This window comes from Oncorhynchus mykiss, chromosome 19, assembly GCF_057628025.1.
Source record: "Oncorhynchus mykiss isolate SJ-2025 chromosome 19, ASM5762802v1, whole genome shotgun sequence".
Classification (NCBI taxonomy): domain Eukaryota; kingdom Metazoa; phylum Chordata; class Actinopteri; order Salmoniformes; family Salmonidae; genus Oncorhynchus; species Oncorhynchus mykiss.
Window position 1 is genome coordinate 42,443,065 of NC_143040.1, and position 17,907 is coordinate 42,460,971.

At 44.6% G+C, this 17,907-nt stretch overlaps 1 protein-coding gene across 3 annotated transcripts in view; it reads right to left on the minus strand.

Annotated features, from left to right (window-relative positions):
- LOC110497690 (rho GTPase-activating protein 5) overlaps window positions 1–17,907 on the minus strand; it is a 37,023-nt gene that overhangs the window by 18,098 nt on the left and 1,018 nt on the right. For all 3 annotated transcript variants that reach the window (XM_021573967.3, XM_021573969.3, XM_090211031.1), the window contains exons 2-3: window positions 13,149–17,053; window positions 11,855–12,005 (exon numbers count right to left, since the gene is read on the minus strand). In XM_021573967.3, coding sequence (XP_021429642.1) covers window positions 11,855–12,005; window positions 13,149–16,862 — 3,865 coding nt within the window. In that variant the 5' untranslated portion in view covers window positions 16,863–17,053. The remainder of the gene's footprint in view (window positions 1–11,854; window positions 12,006–13,148; window positions 17,054–17,907) is intronic.

Here is a 17,907-nt window from a genome sequence, read left to right on the forward strand (position 1 = left end):
TTATTTAAACCAAATTGAACATGTTTCATTATTTACTTGAGGCTAAATTGATTTTATTGATGTAATATATTAAGTTAAAATAAGTGTTCATTCAGTATTGTTGTAATTGGCATTATTACAAATAAATAAATAAATAATCTGGCCGATTAAATCGGTATCGGCTTTTTTGGTCCTCCAATAATCGGTATTGGCGTTGAAAAATCATAGTCGGTCAACCTCTAATTTCCAGCTTAGTGTTTTAATAATTGTTCATCCTTGCAGCCCTCTGTGCCCATAAATCACCAGCCCCATACAATGCGGGAGAGGAAAGGAGATGGGACGGGTGAACTAGTCTGTATCCCAAATAGCCCACCCTATGGGCCGAGGTCAAAAGTAGTGCACTAGAAGGGTCTCCCGAGTGGCGCAGCAGTCTAAGGCGTCACTACAGACCCGGGTTCAATCCCAGGCTGTTTTAACCCGGCCGTGACCGGGAGACCTATGAGGCGGCGCACAATTGGCCCAGCGTCGTCCAGGATAGGGGAGGGTTTGGCCGGCCGGGATGTCCTTGTCCCATCGCGCTCTAGCTACTCCTTGTGACAGGCCAGGTGCATGCACGCTGACTCCGGTCACCAGCTGTAGTGTTTCCTCCGACACATTGGTGTGGCTGGCTTCCGGGTTAAGTGAGCAGTGTCAAGAAGCATTGTGGCTTGGCAGGGCTGTGTTTCAGAAGAAGCATTGCGTCGACCTCCACCTCTCCTGAGTTCGTACGGGAGTTGCAGCGATGGGACAAGACCGTAACTAGCAATTGGATATCAGGAAATTGAGGAGAAAAAGGGGTAAAACAAATACAAAAATGTAATAAAGAAAAGGGAATATGTAGGCATTTGGGAGAAATACATAATACAGTAGGATGCCATTGTTAACTATACTGAACAAAAATATAAAACTATGAAGAGTGTACCATGAGCTGAAATAAAAGATTCCAGAAATGTTTCACATGCACAAAAAGCTAATTTCCTCTAGAATGTTGTGCGCAAATTTGTTTACATCCCTGCTAGTGAGCATTTCTTCCATGTCAAAATAATCCATCCACCTGACAGGTGTGGCATATCAACAAGCTGATTAATACACAGGTGCACCTTGTGTTGGGGACAATAAAAGGCCACTCTAAAATTGTCTGTAATAAAGCCCTTTTGTGGGGGAAAACTAATTCTGATTGGCTGGGCCTGGCTTCCAAGTGACTGATTTCCTATGAACTTTAACCCAGAAGGCTAGGGTTTAAACAATTATACTGTAAACTTTGATGACAAGCTTAGGTAGATACTCTAGACAAGACACATAACTGCTCCTCTATTCTCTGGGGCTGAGTGAGCACACTGACACAGGGTTAATCCCAAATGGCACCCTATTCCCTATATAGTGCACTACCTTCATGCAGAGGCATTTGGACCAGGAGTAAAAGAGTGAAGGATAAGCTCATAGACATCAAGCCCAGTTGGCAGAGCAGAGTCTGTCAGTGGACGTAAGGTTCCATCAAGAATGTGTACACCTACAACAGAACAGACAGTAAGAAGCAGCTCCCCTGGTACTCAAGAAGACTTAGCAGAATGAGGGATGGAGGGAGGAGAGGAGGCACGGCAACTGGGGCCTGACACTGCTACTGCACTGACTAGAGGACAGCAGAGAAGGCAATCATTAACATGAACTCCTTCTCTCTCCCTCTCTCCTCTCTCGATCCTCCTCTTCTAGTGCTGACTGGATTGCAGCCAGGCTGACTGGATTGACTGCCACACAGCATACCTGGGCAGAACCGGGCTAATTATGAGAGGAAGGAACAGCGACATAGGTATTGGAATCCATAATGACAAGTTTGACAAGCTGATCATGTTACCTAGGGTCACAAGAACACCTCGCGGAGAGAACATTCATTAAGTGTGTAGTTGGAGCATGTGTCGATACAGATAGGATGAAAAAAGGCAGCGATGCTCTCGGATCAGCTTTCTCCATTCAAATCCTACCGTAACATTAGTATTATTCCACAATTCTGACGACCGATCAGCACCTAGACATACATTTTCACCTACAGTTGAAGTCGGAAGTTTACATACACCTTAGCCAAATACATTTCAACTCAGTTTTTCACAATTCCTGACATTTAATCCTAGTAAAAATCCTGTGTTAGGTCAGTTAGGATCAACACTTTATTTTAGGAATGTGAAATGTCAGAATAATAGTATAGAGAATGATTTATTTCAGCTTTTAATTATTTCATCACATTCTCAGTGGGTCAGAAGTTTACATTTGTATTTGGTAGCATTGCCTTAAACAATTTGAACTTTGGTCAAACGTATCGGGTAGCCTTCCACAAGCTTCCCACCATAAGTTGGGTAAATTTTGGCCCATTCCTCCTGACAGAGCTGTAACGGAGTCAGGTTTGTAGGCCTCCTTGCTTGCACACGCTTTTTCAGTTCTGCCCACAAATGTTCTATAGGGTTGAGGTCGGGGCTTTGTGATGGCCACTCCAATACCTTGACTTTGTTGTCCTTAAGCCATTTTGCCACAACTTTGGAAGTATGCTTGGGGTCATTGTCCATTTGGAAAACCCATTACCGACCAAGCTTTAACTGATGACTTGAGATGTTGCTAAAATATATTCACATAATTTTCCTACCTCATGATGCCATCTATTTTGTGAAGTGCACCAGTCCCTCCTGCAGCAAAGCACCCCCACAACATGATGCTGCCACCCCCGTGCTTCACGGTTGGGATGGTGTTCTTCGATTTGCAAGCCTCCCCCTTTTTCCTCCAAACATAACGATGGTCATTATGGCCAAACAGTTCTATTTGTGTTTCATCAGACCAGAAGACATTTCTCCAAAAAGTACGATCTTTGTCCCCGTGTGCAGTTGCAGACCGTAGTCTGGCTTTTTTATGGCGGTTTTGGAGCAGTGGCTTTTTCCTTGCTGAGCAACCTGCTATATATATATATATATATATATATATATATATATATATATATATATATATATATATATATATATATATATATATATATATATATATATATAAGGTCCCACAGTTGACAGTGCATGTCAGAACAAAAACCAAGCCTTGAGGTTGAAGGAATTGTCCATAGAGCTCCGAGACAGAATTGTGTCGAGATACTAACATTGAAGGTCCCCAAGAACACAGTGGCCTCCATCATTCTTAAGTGGAAGAAGTTTGGAACCACCAAGACTCTTTCTAGAGCTGGTCGCCCGGCCAAACTAAGCAATCGGGGTATAAGGGCCTTGGACGGGGAGGTGACCAAGAACCTGATGGTCGCTCTGACAAAGCTCCAGAGTTCCTCTGTGGAGATGGGAGAACCTTCCAGAAGGACAACCATCTCTGCAGCAAGCCACCAATCAGGCCTTTATGGTAGAGTGACCAGACGGAAGCCACTCCTTAGTAAAAGGCACATGATAGCCCATTTGGAGTTTGCCAAAAGCACCCGAAGGACTCTCAGGCCACGACAAACAAGATTCTCTGGTCTGATGAAACCAAGATTGAACTCTTTGGCCTGAAAGCCAAGAGTCACGTTTGGAGCAAACCTGGCACCATCCCTACGGTGGAAGCATCATGCTGTGGGGATGTTTTTCAGCGGCACGGACTGGGAGACTTGTTAGGGTCGAGGGAAAGATGAACGGAGCAAAGTACAGAGAGATCCTTGATGAAAACCTGCTCCAGAGCACTCAGGACCTTAGATTTTTGCTGAGTTTATAGTTTATATATCTGTGCATGTGTCAGTAAATCAGAAAGATGTACATCACTGTTCCACTTTCCCTACAACCCCCTGCCCCTTTCCCTTTTGTTTCCTCTCACTCTCGTTCTCTTCTCTCACCAGGGACAGCAGCAGCAGAGCAAAGCTACATTAGTTGCCTTATTGTAAAAGATTAACAGCTGCGAGGCCCATTAAAAATCCTGGCCTGAATATAATGAGACAAATGTGATGGATTATGCCAGCAACAAAAACAGGCTTGTAATAAGAATTCAGTTTAAAGTTTAACTAATAGGAACACAGTGTATATGATAAGGTTGTGCTGATATTCTACTCTTAAAAATTGACTTTTTCAGGCTTTGATGACATCGGCCAAAGATATTGATGGTGATGACACATTGGAATGACTTTCCAATCAACAGCTAGCTAACTAGCTACATTCTTTTAATTCCTTAAACTTTTTCAACACTTTTCGTTTTTGCTGGCAGCCTAGAAAATGTTTCTGAAAAGTACCAAGTATATGCTCACACACACGCACAGGCTAATCACGCTGGGAGTGTTAGAGAGGCTTAACACAATGATCCGCTCATTCAAACACTTCACTCCTGCAGTCCTGAGAAGTATTAATACCTACGGTGTAGTAGCTACACTGGTTAACGCTGTCATACTAACGACGTTGTGATGTGGGGAGGACTACAAGCCAAGCCACTATGCCAGCGCAGATCAACTGCCAGCCTAGAGCCATGAAAACTGTTACATAAACAAGAAGTAATGTCCTATGGTGTGTCAGTAGTGCATTACACAGGGTAATTTGACCCTGGTTACCATACCAACAGTTAAGTGTTGATAAACAGAAAAGAGGAACTCTTCTGAGCTCCTTGCTATGGGGTGGGTAGGGCTGGCTGATGGTTGATGGAACCAGTACAGTGTTTAGGGCCTGTTGGCAGAGAGTGTTCTGTTCAGGCTGTGTTGTGTTGTTTTTCCATTGTGAGGCTGATGTGACATGACTGCCAGCAGAAGAGGAAGAGGAGGGCCACCCCTGGTGCCTATGGTGGGCACACACTAGGGAGGGTCGGTGGCAGTGGCAAGCAGCTCCGAACAGAACAGGGTCATGTTGCGTAGTGAGAAAATGTTTGGAATCAGAGTGAAACAGGACGGCTAAGCTTTTCCAATAAGAATACAGATTTTTCGTTTTGCGTTGCAAACACTGTGTTCTACTGAACAAGACCCAGGCCTGCTGTTATACACAGACCCCAAAACACTGGGGCCTCCTAGTGCCAGCACCAGGCTAGAAGAGGTAGAGGAGGAAGAGCTGGAGGAGGAAGTAGAAAAGGAAGAGGAAGAGGAGGAAGAAAGAAGGGCAAAATGCGTAGGATGAAGAAGAGTGCTGAACACCACCCAGCCCAGCCTGCTTGCAGCCACATCTTGAGAAGAACAGGACCTGATGTGTGTCGAGTCGACAGCTCTGTCATATCCAACTCACTCAAGCTCCCTCTGTGACATCCTCTGGCCCCAGACTGAGGGGAGAGAGCGGTGCAGAGCAAGCTGCCACAGGGAATAACAGGACTTTTGTCTTGTTCAACATGGACCGCTAAGCGTTTGCCCCGTCAGTGGAGACCTTGAAAAAGCAGTCTGTCACATCATCACTAAATTCCCCAGTTGCAGCTGGCCTCCAGCAAGGTGCTTGAGTCACAACGGTCAGGGGAGTGGAGCAGGAAGAGTAGAACACAACAGCAGCACAGCAGAGGTCAGACCCTCAGTTCCAGTATTGCTGTAGAAAGAGAAGAGCGTGTCCCAAAGTCCCATGCATAACTGATTGTTGTTTGTGTGAACTGACGAATCATTCAGTCAGTCTGGAGGGACACAGATCCCCATTGTCATGGGGGGGGGGGGGGTAAGTGAGTCATAGTTCATCTGACTGGAGGGGAGAGAGCCAGGCAGGTGGTAGTTAGAGGCACATCACAGGGTAGAGCCATGCCCCAGAGGCTGCTAGCTGGAGCACAGGGCCTGCCATGTCATGCCCAACCCCACAAGGCAAAGTCATGCCCCAGTAGTACACAGCACAGGGCCACAGGGCCTGCAATGACGCCCATCCACCGCGAAGCTACTGCTGGAGCTGGATTGAAAGGAGGCTTGACTAATACTGTACATCTGATCATGGCCCTACTACTGCACCTCCCTCCACACAGCTCTGAGCTCTCCCCCTGGGCCTGGCTCACTGAGGCCCTGGCTAAAAGCTCCTGCCTGGATCGACCTTAACAAATCACCTGAACAACAGACTGTGACTGACCTCAGGGCAATATACACACACATACACAAATGGAGACAGAGAGCGAAAGAGATGGCAACACTTCAATGCAGTTTCACAGCTCGCCAGAGATGACACTTCAAAAGAACAAGGCAAAGATGATTAATTATGGCCGCTACTGTTACTGTCGAAGTACCACCTTATCCCTCCCTCTCAACTTCCGACACTCAGAAAAAGACCAACAAAACAAAGGTAATAAACACATACAAACAAACCTAAATAACAATAGAAGAGGCCTAATCAAAGTTAGAATACGTCAACAAATCTTTTACTTTTTCCTACTGATATTGACTGTAGTACAGTGAGTATTCTCGAGAGCCGTTTCCTCGTCTTGGTTGACATTGACGGCTAGCGCGAGTAACTCAAACTAGCATGGCTGGCGCCTGACAATCATTGGCCCATTGAGGAGCAGAGTAATCCCTGAGACTGAGGAGAATGATAAACAGGACGCCGCGGCGCAGTCGCCACCCCCACCCTCCCAATCTTCAGATCCAGGGGCTAAACACGCACACACGCACTGCTGGGAAAGAGCTGACGGATGCTTTTCCACTCAGCATAAAGTCACTTTGAATGCTGAAAAAGCTCATGGTTATTGTAACTGCATCCCCACTGAGTTGGTCTGAGTCCTCTCTCTGCTCCCCCTCTTGCCTGGTAAGTACAGCAGCCATGGTCCGATTGGAAAACCAACTCATCAGGACACATACTGAGGGTTGAGGGCTTAATATGCAGGCTTATACAGAAGTGTTCACCAGGTCAGTATTGCAAAATATAATTTGGTCTCAGTTACTTGTGTCTAACAAATGTATACTGAACAAAAATATAAACGCAACATGTAAAGTGTTGGTCCCATGTTTCATGAGCTGAAATAAAACATCCCCGAAATTTTCCATACACACAACAATCTTTTTCATATCAAATTTTGTGCACAAATTTCACCTTTGCCAAGATGATCCATCCACCTGACAGGTGTTGCATATCAATAATCTGATGAAACAGACCGCTCATTACACAGGTGCACCTTGTTCTGGGGATATTAAAAGGCCACTAAAATGTGCAGTTTGGTCACAACACAATGCCACAGATGTCTCAAGTCTTGAGGGAGGATGTAATTGGAATGCTGACTGCAGGAATGTCCAACAGAGCTGTTGCCAGAGAATGTCATGTTAATTTCTCTACCAAAAGACGCCTCCAATGTCATTTTAGAGAATTTAGCAGTACGTCCACCGGCCTTACAACCGCAGATCACGTGTAACTATGCCAGCCCAGGACCTCCACATCAGGCTTCTTCACCTGTGGGATCATTGGAGACCAGCCACCTGGAGAGCTGATGAAACTGTGGGTTTGCACAACCAAAGAATTTCTGCACAAACTGTCAGAAACCGTCTCAGGGAAGCTAATCCGTGTGCTCGTCATGCTCACCAGGGTCTTGACCTGACTGCAGTTCGGCGTCGTAGCCGACTTCAGTAGGCAAATGCTCACCTCCAATGGCCACTGGCACATTGGAGAAATGTGCGCTTCACGGACAAATCAACTGTATAGGACAGATGGCAGAAAGCGTGTATGGTGTTGTGTGAGTGAGCGGTTTCCTGTTGCCAATGTTGTGAACAGAGTGGCCCATGGTGGCGGTGGGGTTACGGTATAGGCAGGCATAAACTACGGACAACAAACACAATTGCATTTTACCTATGGCAATTTGAACGCACAGAGATACCGTGACGAGATTCTGAGGATAATTGTCATGCCATTCATCCGACGGCATCACCTCATGTTTCAGGATGATAATGCACTGCCCCACGTCGCAAGGATCTGTCCACAATTTCTGGAAGCTGAAAATGTCCCAGTTCTTCCAGACATGTCACCCATTAAGCATATTTGTGATGCTCTGGATCGACGTGTACAACAGTTTGTTCCAGTTCCCGCCAATATCCAGCAACTTCGCACAGCCATTGAAAAGGAGTAGGAAAACATTCCACAAGCCACAATCAACAGCCTGATCAACTATGCGAACGAGATGCATGTCGCGCTGCATGGGGCAAATGGTGGTCACACCAGATACTAACTGGTTTTCTGATCCTTGTTTTTAAGGTATCTGTGACCAACAGATGCATATCTGTATTCCCAGTCATGTGAAATCCATAGATTAGAGCCTAATGAATTTATTTAAATTGATTGATTTCCTTATATGAACTGTAACTCAGTAAAACCTTTGAAATTGTTGAATGTTGCTTTTATATTTTGTTCAGTGTAGCTAGGAGTAAAAACTGGTTAGCTCATAGAATATCAATGCATTAATCTCCTTTACTTACTGTATAGCCTACATTTTATGTACACAAATGTCACTCAGAGATGACAGTCGTCCCTTATTGTGACCCCCTCATCCATCTGGTGTGGGTTAACTTGACTGTTGGCTTTCTCTGTGATCCAGTGAGATGGCTTTATCTGCCCATGGCTGTTTGTGAACATCACAGGCCTCCATTACCACTAATGGAAAAAGTGCATCAAGGGAGCAGGCTACTCCTTCCTTACTATTGTGAATCCCTGGGGAAACAAATCTCTCTCTCGTACCAGTACTAGTACCAGTCAAACGTTTGGACACCTACTCATTCAAGGGTTTTTCTTTATTTTTACAATTTCCCACTCTTTGCCTTGATGACAGCTTTGCACACTCTTGGCATTCTCTCAACCAGCTTCACTTTGAATGCTTTTCCAACAGTCTTGAAGGATTTCCCACATATGCTGAGCACTTGTTGGCTGCTTTTCCTTCACTCTGCGGTCCAACTCATCCCAAACCATCTCAATTGGATTGAGGTCAGGTGATTGTGGAGGCCAGGTCATCTAATGCAGCACTCATCACTCTCCTTCTTGGTCAAATAGCTCTTACACAGCCAGGAGGTCATTGTACTGTTGAAAAACAAATGATAGTGGGACTAAGCGCAAACCAGATGGGATGGCGTATCGCTGCAGAATGCTGTGGTAGCCATGCTGGTTAAATGTGCCTTGAAGAGAGAGCCAGTTTGATGGTTTTTGCGACTGTACATGAAGAAACGTTCAATGTTCTTGACATTTTCCAAATTGACTGACCTTCATCTTTTAAAGTAATGATGGACTGTTGTTTCTCTTTGCTTATTTGAGCTGTTCTTGCCATAATATGGACTTGGTATTTTACCAAATAGGGCTATCTTCTGTATACCACCCCTACCTTGTCACAACACAACTGATTGGCTCAAACACATTAAGGAAAGAAATGTCACAGATTAACAAGGCACACCTGTTAATTGAAATGCATTCCAGGTGACTACCTCATGAAGCTGGCTGAGGAGAATCCAAGTGTGTGCAAATCTGTCATCAAGGCAAAGGGTGGCTACTCAAATATAAAATATATTTTAATTTGTTTAACACTTTCTTGGTTACTACATGATTCCATATGTGTTATTTCATAGTTTTGATGTCTTCACAATAGTTCTACAATGTAGAAAACAGTAAAAATTAAGAAAACCCTGGAATGAGTAGGTGCTTCCACATTTTTGACTGGAACTGTATATATAAACCAAGATTAGCTACTAGTCAGCATGCCAGTGTGAACATGCTTCTTTACACAGCACGTCATTAATTCTTTCATTTTCTTTCCTCCATTTTGTGATGTGGAGAGATGAGAGGGCCCATAGCAACAGGGGAGAGAAAGGGTGAGAGAGAGGAGAGATGCCGAGAGAAAATGGGCTGCCATGGGTGTCTGTTAATTGAATGTGATTGCTTATTTTCTTTCAGCATTCTTCAGGCTCTTGATGAAACCAGCCACTCTCTTCCTGCACTGTGCTGTTGTATGTTATGTTCAGTGATCCGATGTTAGTCTGCCACCTATTATAACTATTTCCTTAGCACAGGACTTCCAGTCCAGTGGAAACCAAGGTCCCCAGAGCTAAATTCAGGCCCTGTCTGAGTCTCATCACAATTGTCATAAGAAACCAACAGAAGACAAACTCTTTTGGCCACAAACTAGGCTACTCGGACACGTGTGAAATTCACCACCATGTTGGTTTGTTTGAGACCGACTACTAAGCTACTCACTCACTGGGTATTGATTAGTAGGCCTACCAGTCAATGTTTCCATTGAATATGGTGGTCAGCTACAAAGCATGGTAAAGGGAAGTAGGGGTGCACGATGCCCCTGAAAGCAATAGCAGGCAGTTTCCAATGACTACTACTTGAATTAATTCAGACTTTTACTCTATTCCACTGACTTCAAAGCAAACAAAAATAATCATATTTTTTACCCAGTTTGGGTTACATATTCTCTGAGATTACATTCAACCCCCCAAAATGAATGGAAAACCACTTTCTTATATCTATGAAAAAAACAAATGCTGCATGGCGGGTTCACTAAGCTCAGAGAGGATATCGTTTCCAGTTCCAGACACTACTGTGAACTGCAGATTTACAAATCAGATATCATAACCAATACCCTAGAGGGAGATTTCTGCTGCTGCCTTCAAAATATTGCCCTCTCTCGCATTAGGCTAAGTGCTTAGACAATAATGGCCAATGAGATTTCCAAATGCATCAACATCAAATTCCATTTAATCATTCACCATGCTCAGTCGCTCGCCCTCCCCTCTTCTACCCCCCTTGAAATGCAATTTATTACTGAGGAAAAAGGACAAGTTTAACGAAAACCGCGATTGAGTGTGTAAGCAGTTAGCAGAGTCTTCTTTCACCAGTCATTGCTTGCAGCTGGTGACTGATACACTTTGCAGATATGAAGGCGGGTCAAGACCTTTGTTTCATTGCAAAGGGAAACAATATTGCTACAATGCTACATTTGACAACTATAGGATTATGAACAAATGTAGCTGGGCATCTCAGTGAATAAGCTTGTTTAAAACCCATGGGCCAAATTAATGAATCAATAGACTAACCCTTAACATTATATGAGATCCAACAATTAAAAGGATCAAGTGAGCTACATAAGCGCTTCAGAAGATCTTAAGCAAGGTTAAGTCGATACAAAAAGGAGGGGACCCTTACAAGGAACTACACCATAGCTCTAATAAATTCATCCTCTCTTCTTCCTGGAATTCAGTGGTTTGTAATGCAATAACGGCAGTCTTTCCCCTAGGATCTTTTGAAGCAGTGGTGGGTTGATGGCTTTGGTCATCCTGGGGCATACCTTTATACATCTATTAATAGGGTTGGCTACACTTCCAGGATTACAAGCTAGTTACACCCGCAATAACATTTGCTAAATATGTGTACGGGACCAATACAATTTGATTTAGCTAGCTAGTTACCTTGGAGGTTTCTCGGAGGATCGGATGTTGTAACTTGTCTCTGATCTTAAAAGTACGTATCGGCAGAATAAAAAAAAAATCTCTCTATATGTATATATTTGATTTTTTTTGCGTCTATTTTTTTCAGTGGTGACTGATTTAACAGTGGTGGTGTGCTGCTGCTAAATAAATATAGTGGAAACACTGAACAATAACCAAAACCCCAACGATGGTTCGTCATAAAGGTCATGCCAGTCTGTTGGGGCAGAGGACTTATCATGTTATCATAGAACTGAACTCCCAAGAACTGTCAGCTAGTAGTGAAAAGGCAGCAGGAATAAATCCCACATTTTATTAGCAGCGGCTGCAAAAAGCTCAAGTGAATTCCGACCAAATAGAAAAGGATACAGTACTTGGGGTTGCCTATGATCAAGAGAGAAATGGAAGGCACGCCCACATTCACTACTACAGTGTCATGCTCACACACTCAAATAGCAACAACAACCCAAATCAGAGATGAGGGAGAACTGATAAAAAGTAACCTACCAGTGCGTTCAATGTAGTCCACACACTTCTCAATGAACAAGGGGATTGGCCGGTCCGGGGTGACCAGGTTCTGCAGGGGAACACCAAAGTAGTTGCTGTCCCAGTTCCTCCGTGTGGGTGGGTACAAAGGCTTTGGGGGCTTGGATTTTGGCTGTGAATAACACAAAAACACAGTGAAAGACAATATTACAGCATTGTTTTCAAGACAGAGAAAAAAGTAAATCCTTTGAATGTCAATTCTTCAAGAGTTGTCATGCCCCACAAGTGTAAAACACCTTGCAAGAAATAATATTTTGTTCTTTGTTTAATGTTCTGTTGCCTGGTTATCAAAGGAAGCAAAATTTTCAAAAAATGAGAATATTCTTCATGGCAGTAGTGCTACTGTACTGTCACCGATTCATGATTGTAATATATGAAGTTTGGCTTTTAGCCAAAACATTTTTGTATGATAGATTGCCCTGTTATATGCAAACAAAATCATTTACAAAATGAAGAATGAAGCAAGCTCTTTGAAACGTAATTGTGATGCTTTAACTACTGTATTTTTGTGAAAATATAAAGTTTGTGAGAATATAGTGTAACAGGCCAATCTCTCCCTTATGTCCCAAATGTCACCCTATTCCCTATATATTGCACTACTTCTGGCCAGAGTCCATAGGGCTCTGGTCAAAAGTTGTGCACTAAATTTGGAATAGGGTGCCATTTTGGACATAACTGCTGTCCACTGATTCATGCCTCAGTGTACTTCCTCCAAGCCCTGGGAACCCTGCCTGCCTCCAAATGCCTTTAACATCTGGCCAACTGTAGCCAGACCAGACTACAATACAGTGGGATGCCCAGATATTCTTCAACTGCATAAATCTCCTATCACTCCTCAACTATGACAACAGAAGGGGCTACCTGCAATATGGCGGTCATATTTAACCGTGATTATGTTGTCACTGCTTGTGTTGTAGCTTGTCTTAACTGCTGAGGAATGGGAGTGCATGTTTGCCAAGGAATATGTGATGTTGCAATATTGAACAGAAATTGCAAGTCACGTTTGCTCTCAGTGTGATAGATAAAACATCGACTTGCTTCACAGTGCAGACGATTCTGAATCTCTTTCATAGTAATCATGTGTAGTGCTTGAGATCACCGTATTGTATGACCAGCTGTTAAGACAATGTACAAATTACATATAACATGTACAATAGCTTTGATTTCTCTTTACAGTATTAGGCCTATCTAAAACACATTTTTTTTAATTATATAAGAAACGATTGCACAGAAGATGAAGAATCAGAACACTGACCTTTTTGGGTTCCTTTGTCTTTGGCGTTTTCTTCTTTTTCTTCTTCATGTCATCCTGCTCTGGATCGGAGGTGATGGCAGGGTTGTCTATCCCTCCCTTCCAGGGGTCAGCAGGGGAGAGCAGGGGGTCCTCCTCACTGCCCCGATGGGCCCTGCCCTTTTTCTTCTTCTGCATGGCCGGCCCAGACTCATCGTCGCTGACGTCAGAGTGGACACGTCTGTGGTACATCTTGGTTTTGCTGAAGAGTATTTTTGAGCGGTGCTTATACTTGGAGGGCCTCCTGCTGGCTTGTGTCTTGCGGTCGAAGCCGTTCTCCTCATCCCCGTGCAAGACGTGAAGCCCCCCAAACGAATTGCGCATTTTGACAATCCTGCTCTGGGTGTCCTCCGGGACAGCGTAGATGTCGTCGCTGAAGCCTTTTGATTTCAGGAGAGTGTCTATGGGGTCTGCGTAATTGTCGGACGTCTCAACGTCTTCACCGTGGGCCATGGGGCCGCGTTGTCGTCTGTTGCTCCTCATCCCAGCCTCGATGGTCTTCAGGAGATTGGGGTCCAGCTTCTTGACGTTGGACTTGGGTAGTATAGGCTTGGGCCTAACCGGTGGAGGCACTCTGTGGTTGCGCTCGTGGTCACTGAGAGGTGTGCTATGGACAGGGTACTCGTTTCCCTCCAGATCGATCCTGTACTTAGCACGTTCGCTAGGCGTTGGAAGAAGCTGCACGTCATCCCCGATGGGGCTGTAAGGTGGAGGAGCCTCGGTGTCATCCTCTGAGTCAGGGTAGTAATTGTAAGCAGGGGAATGACTGTGGGGAGACTGGGGGAAGACATCTTCACTCGCACCCATGCAGTCTCGAGAGCTATCGTACATGAAGGCGCTCTCGATACTGCTCTTCTTCTCTAGCACCTCGTTGAAGAACGGTGTGAAGACTTCCGTCTGCCGATGGTACTGAGACAGAGAGTATAGAGCTGTGAATTTGGCGGTTATCTCCGTAGCGATGTGCTCCCCTTCAGTCATGAGCTCTTTGATTTCGTCGTTCTCAAAGAAGTCGGCTTGACTGTCTGTGATGGCCACCATTTGAACAGGGATGACGTCTTGGACCTCCGCCAGGAAAGCTCTGAGCATCGCCATGGAGGACTTGCGTTTTGCCGAGTAGACCAGGATGTATCCGTGGACAAGCTCGTCCTTCCTGATTCCGATGGAGGAGTGGTAGGAGAGGACTGTGACCTGTATTCTTCTGCGACTGTCGCCGATGATTTTGTTGAGGATCAGAGTGTTACTTTGGCCAGGTTGCCCTGCGCTGCAGGAATGTGAATCCAGGAATGGTGAAAGGATAAGGTCCACACTGAATGGATCCCCACACACGGCACACATAACGATCCTCAAGTCGGTCTCTGACATGTCTTTGATGGAAGGCAGAGGGCTCGTCACATCAAAGTTGTGCTTTAGTCCTTCTAATACTCCTCTGAGAGCCTGTTTAATTTGTAACTCATTAAACTTCCGCGGAAAAGTATCAGAGGGTATGTCTACAAAGGTGCACTGTAGCTTATTTGCAAGCTGTTGGCCCTGATGCCTCAAGATAGGCATATTTTTGCAAACACTGTCTCTCTGGTTTGCTAGGATTAGAATGAATGGCAATGGCTGAGCGTATCTCTCCCTCCTGTTCTGTGCAATCTCTGCCCTGATTCGCCCTATGCAGTCGCCAATACAATTTAGCGACTCTATGGAGCTGAAGACACAGAAGATTCCGTGAGGTTTGAAGGTCGACGCCCATGTATGGCTAAAGAGCAACGTTGAATTGACATCAACAGGCAGAAGCTCCAGTTCATAGATTTTCCCATCCAGGGTGTACTCGTCATCTGTGGACTGGGCTCGGATTTCATTTGCGAGTTCTTGTGCGAGACCCTCTCTTCCCAAGAGACACAGATTTACTTTTTCAATGTTGGCACTGTTATAGTAGAGATTAGAGCGACTGTGGTCCAGCTGAACTAGCCTGTTAGCCAGTACCTGCTCGACATTCATGTCAACGCAGCTCTGTCCGCTCAGACACGTCTCCTTTGTGGGGTGGTAAACGAACCCGATGTGCTTGAGGAGAAGCGACTCCCTGTCCGGGGCCAGTTTCTGCAGGGCTCTGTATCTGGGCTCCTCGTTGAGCACAGTGTGGATCTCGCTCATTTTGTCACAGCTTGGGGTGGCGTTTAAATCAAGGTCATAAAACAGCTCGGCGTGTTCAAAAAGCATTTCCTGAAATTCCTCTTTGGCCCTTTCAACTATTTCCTGCTGATGCTGGCTGTAAACATCCCTGCGATCAGATTCACTGATATACTTGTAGGCCTCGTCTTCCATGACAAAACACATGACCTCTTCCCAGGGTTGTCCAGGGCTGATGAAATGGACTCTATCCAACGTCTTCTTGAATCTATCCTTCATTTCTAACCGTCTTTTCTCTGAGAACAGATGTTGGACATGGTTCTGATAAATCTTTTCCCCTTCCGACGTTTTGAGGAGATCAAAGGGCACTCTTCTGTCATTGACTTTGTCAATTTGGTCCGTCTCATCCCACGGGGTGTGCTCCAGCACCACAAACCAGAATTGAAACTCGGCCCTGCTCTTCAAGATGCTTTGAGCCTCTGACCAGCTAAGGTTCTCAAGTTCTTCCAAGTTGTTGAGCAAGTTATTGAGAATTTTTGGCAGGCTCAAGAAGTATTCTTCCCTCCTTTTCCTGATATGTTCCTGCTTCAGCTGTTCTATGTGCTTGTTGAGGGTGTTTCTAGCTTTTCGGGTGCCTTCCAGGTTGATGTATTCCTCATAGTCAGGGTGGTTTTTCAACGTGTTACTCACCATTTTCCAACTTGTGTGATAATCTCTGACGGTTTGTACAATCCGCTTTTCAAACTTGTCGGACACTGTGGCTACTAACTGTCTCTGAACTTTGTAGGCCTCCAAATAAGGAATGGTTTTGGGTTTGCCTCGTGTTTTGTCCATCTGCTGGGTTAACGCATTAAAACACAGGTCTACATTGATGCTAGATCGAGCCGACGTTTCTACCACCAGGAGGTTCTTTTTGCTTGCAGCGAATGCCTGAAGGTCCCTTAGATACTGCTCCACGCACTCGTCACATTTTGTTGCAGCAATGACGATAGGCTTTTTCGATTTGACCATTTGAGAATACAGGCTGTTGACAAATTTCATCTGATCCTCAAATTTCCTATTGCAGCCTTTGCTCACGTCTATACACAATATAAAACCGTCAACATTCAGTTTCCCATCGGCCATCTGCTTCTGATCAAAATCCTGCTCCAAGCCAAGCTGGTCGGTGCAAATGTACATCAGCTTTTCAGCAGACTGTATCTTGGAGGCTGCAGCCCTTTTAGTATAGGGCTGCAGGTTTGTGCTGCGATGGGGCAAGAAAGTCTGATCATCAATGAACTCTGTTTGTTCAATGATTTGAATTTTACACTCGAGCCCGTCATCACTTCGGTGTGGCACTTCACCCCAGTAGAGGAAGTGATCATTGTTCACCACGCGACCTCCAAAGTCAATTGTGCTCAACACAGAAGTGTGCTCAGTGTAGTAGCTGTCCGCGTTGGAGCGCACATATCTGTTGCATAGGCAGGACTTGCCCACGCCACAGTTGCCCTTCTCCTTCTCTGTCCCTGAGAGGCCAACAACACTGACAGCATATGTTAGGGGGCGTGCCTCCTTGTTCTTGGCCATTATATTCCCCCTGTCATTGCTTTGTCACTTTCAGGAAAGGTTTCCACCAGCAAAGCTACCATTCCACTCCCATTGGTTAGATAGGGTAGTGTTGCACAATCATGGCTTCGTCCCTTTAGTGGTGAATCCCTCTTTCCTCCTAGATCCTCGTACTGCGATTGGGAAGCAGGTTCTCCCCTATTATCACCTCACTGAAAAACAAAGTGTATTATTGAAAAACACACATAGGAACCCCAAAAACCTGATTTCATAGGCCTAATATTGTTTGTATACGAAATGGCACCCTATTCCCTATATAGTGCACAACTTTTGCACTATGAAGGGAATAGGGTGCCATTTGGTGCTATTGCAGTGAGTCATTGTCAAGGTGCAAACAGTCCACAGGCCTAATGACAAAATCTGAACAGCATGCTATTTCCTCTCTAGAGACTGTGTCACATAAGCCAAACCTACAAAAATGACTGTTAGTAGCAAATACAAATAAATCCCATGTTCAGTGTCAGTGACTCTTTTCAGTGTATTTCCCCCCACAGTATATTGGTAACTCCATAAAAAACGTATTTCTTCCACTTTGAGTGGAATGACCAGTGACCCACAAATAATTTAGAAATAAACTACTATTCATCATCATTCAATATGGATTACGTTTCAGTTTACTCCAAGCAATACTATTGTTGCAGGTTACTGTTGCACCTGCCATCTATTGAATATTTTGACAATACTGGCTATTATTTGTTCCACTGTGTATGGTCGTAAGAATCATGCAACACACCCCACCATGACATGGTACATAGCAATCAGACTAGCAAATCAGTCAAATTGACGTCTAACACAATAATGTAGCTACAACCGTCCAACGCTTGTATTAGACAGGAATGTAGCTATTATTACATAGCTATTGCAGTTCTAGTTATTAGCGAGATATGTGAATATCAGTATCCAAGTGAGAAGGTAGCCAATAGCAAACCATCGCCACCTTCACTCTGTCGTTGACTTCCTTTCATTATGAGTTGTAGCTAGTACCTGGCTACATTTCATTCAAGGT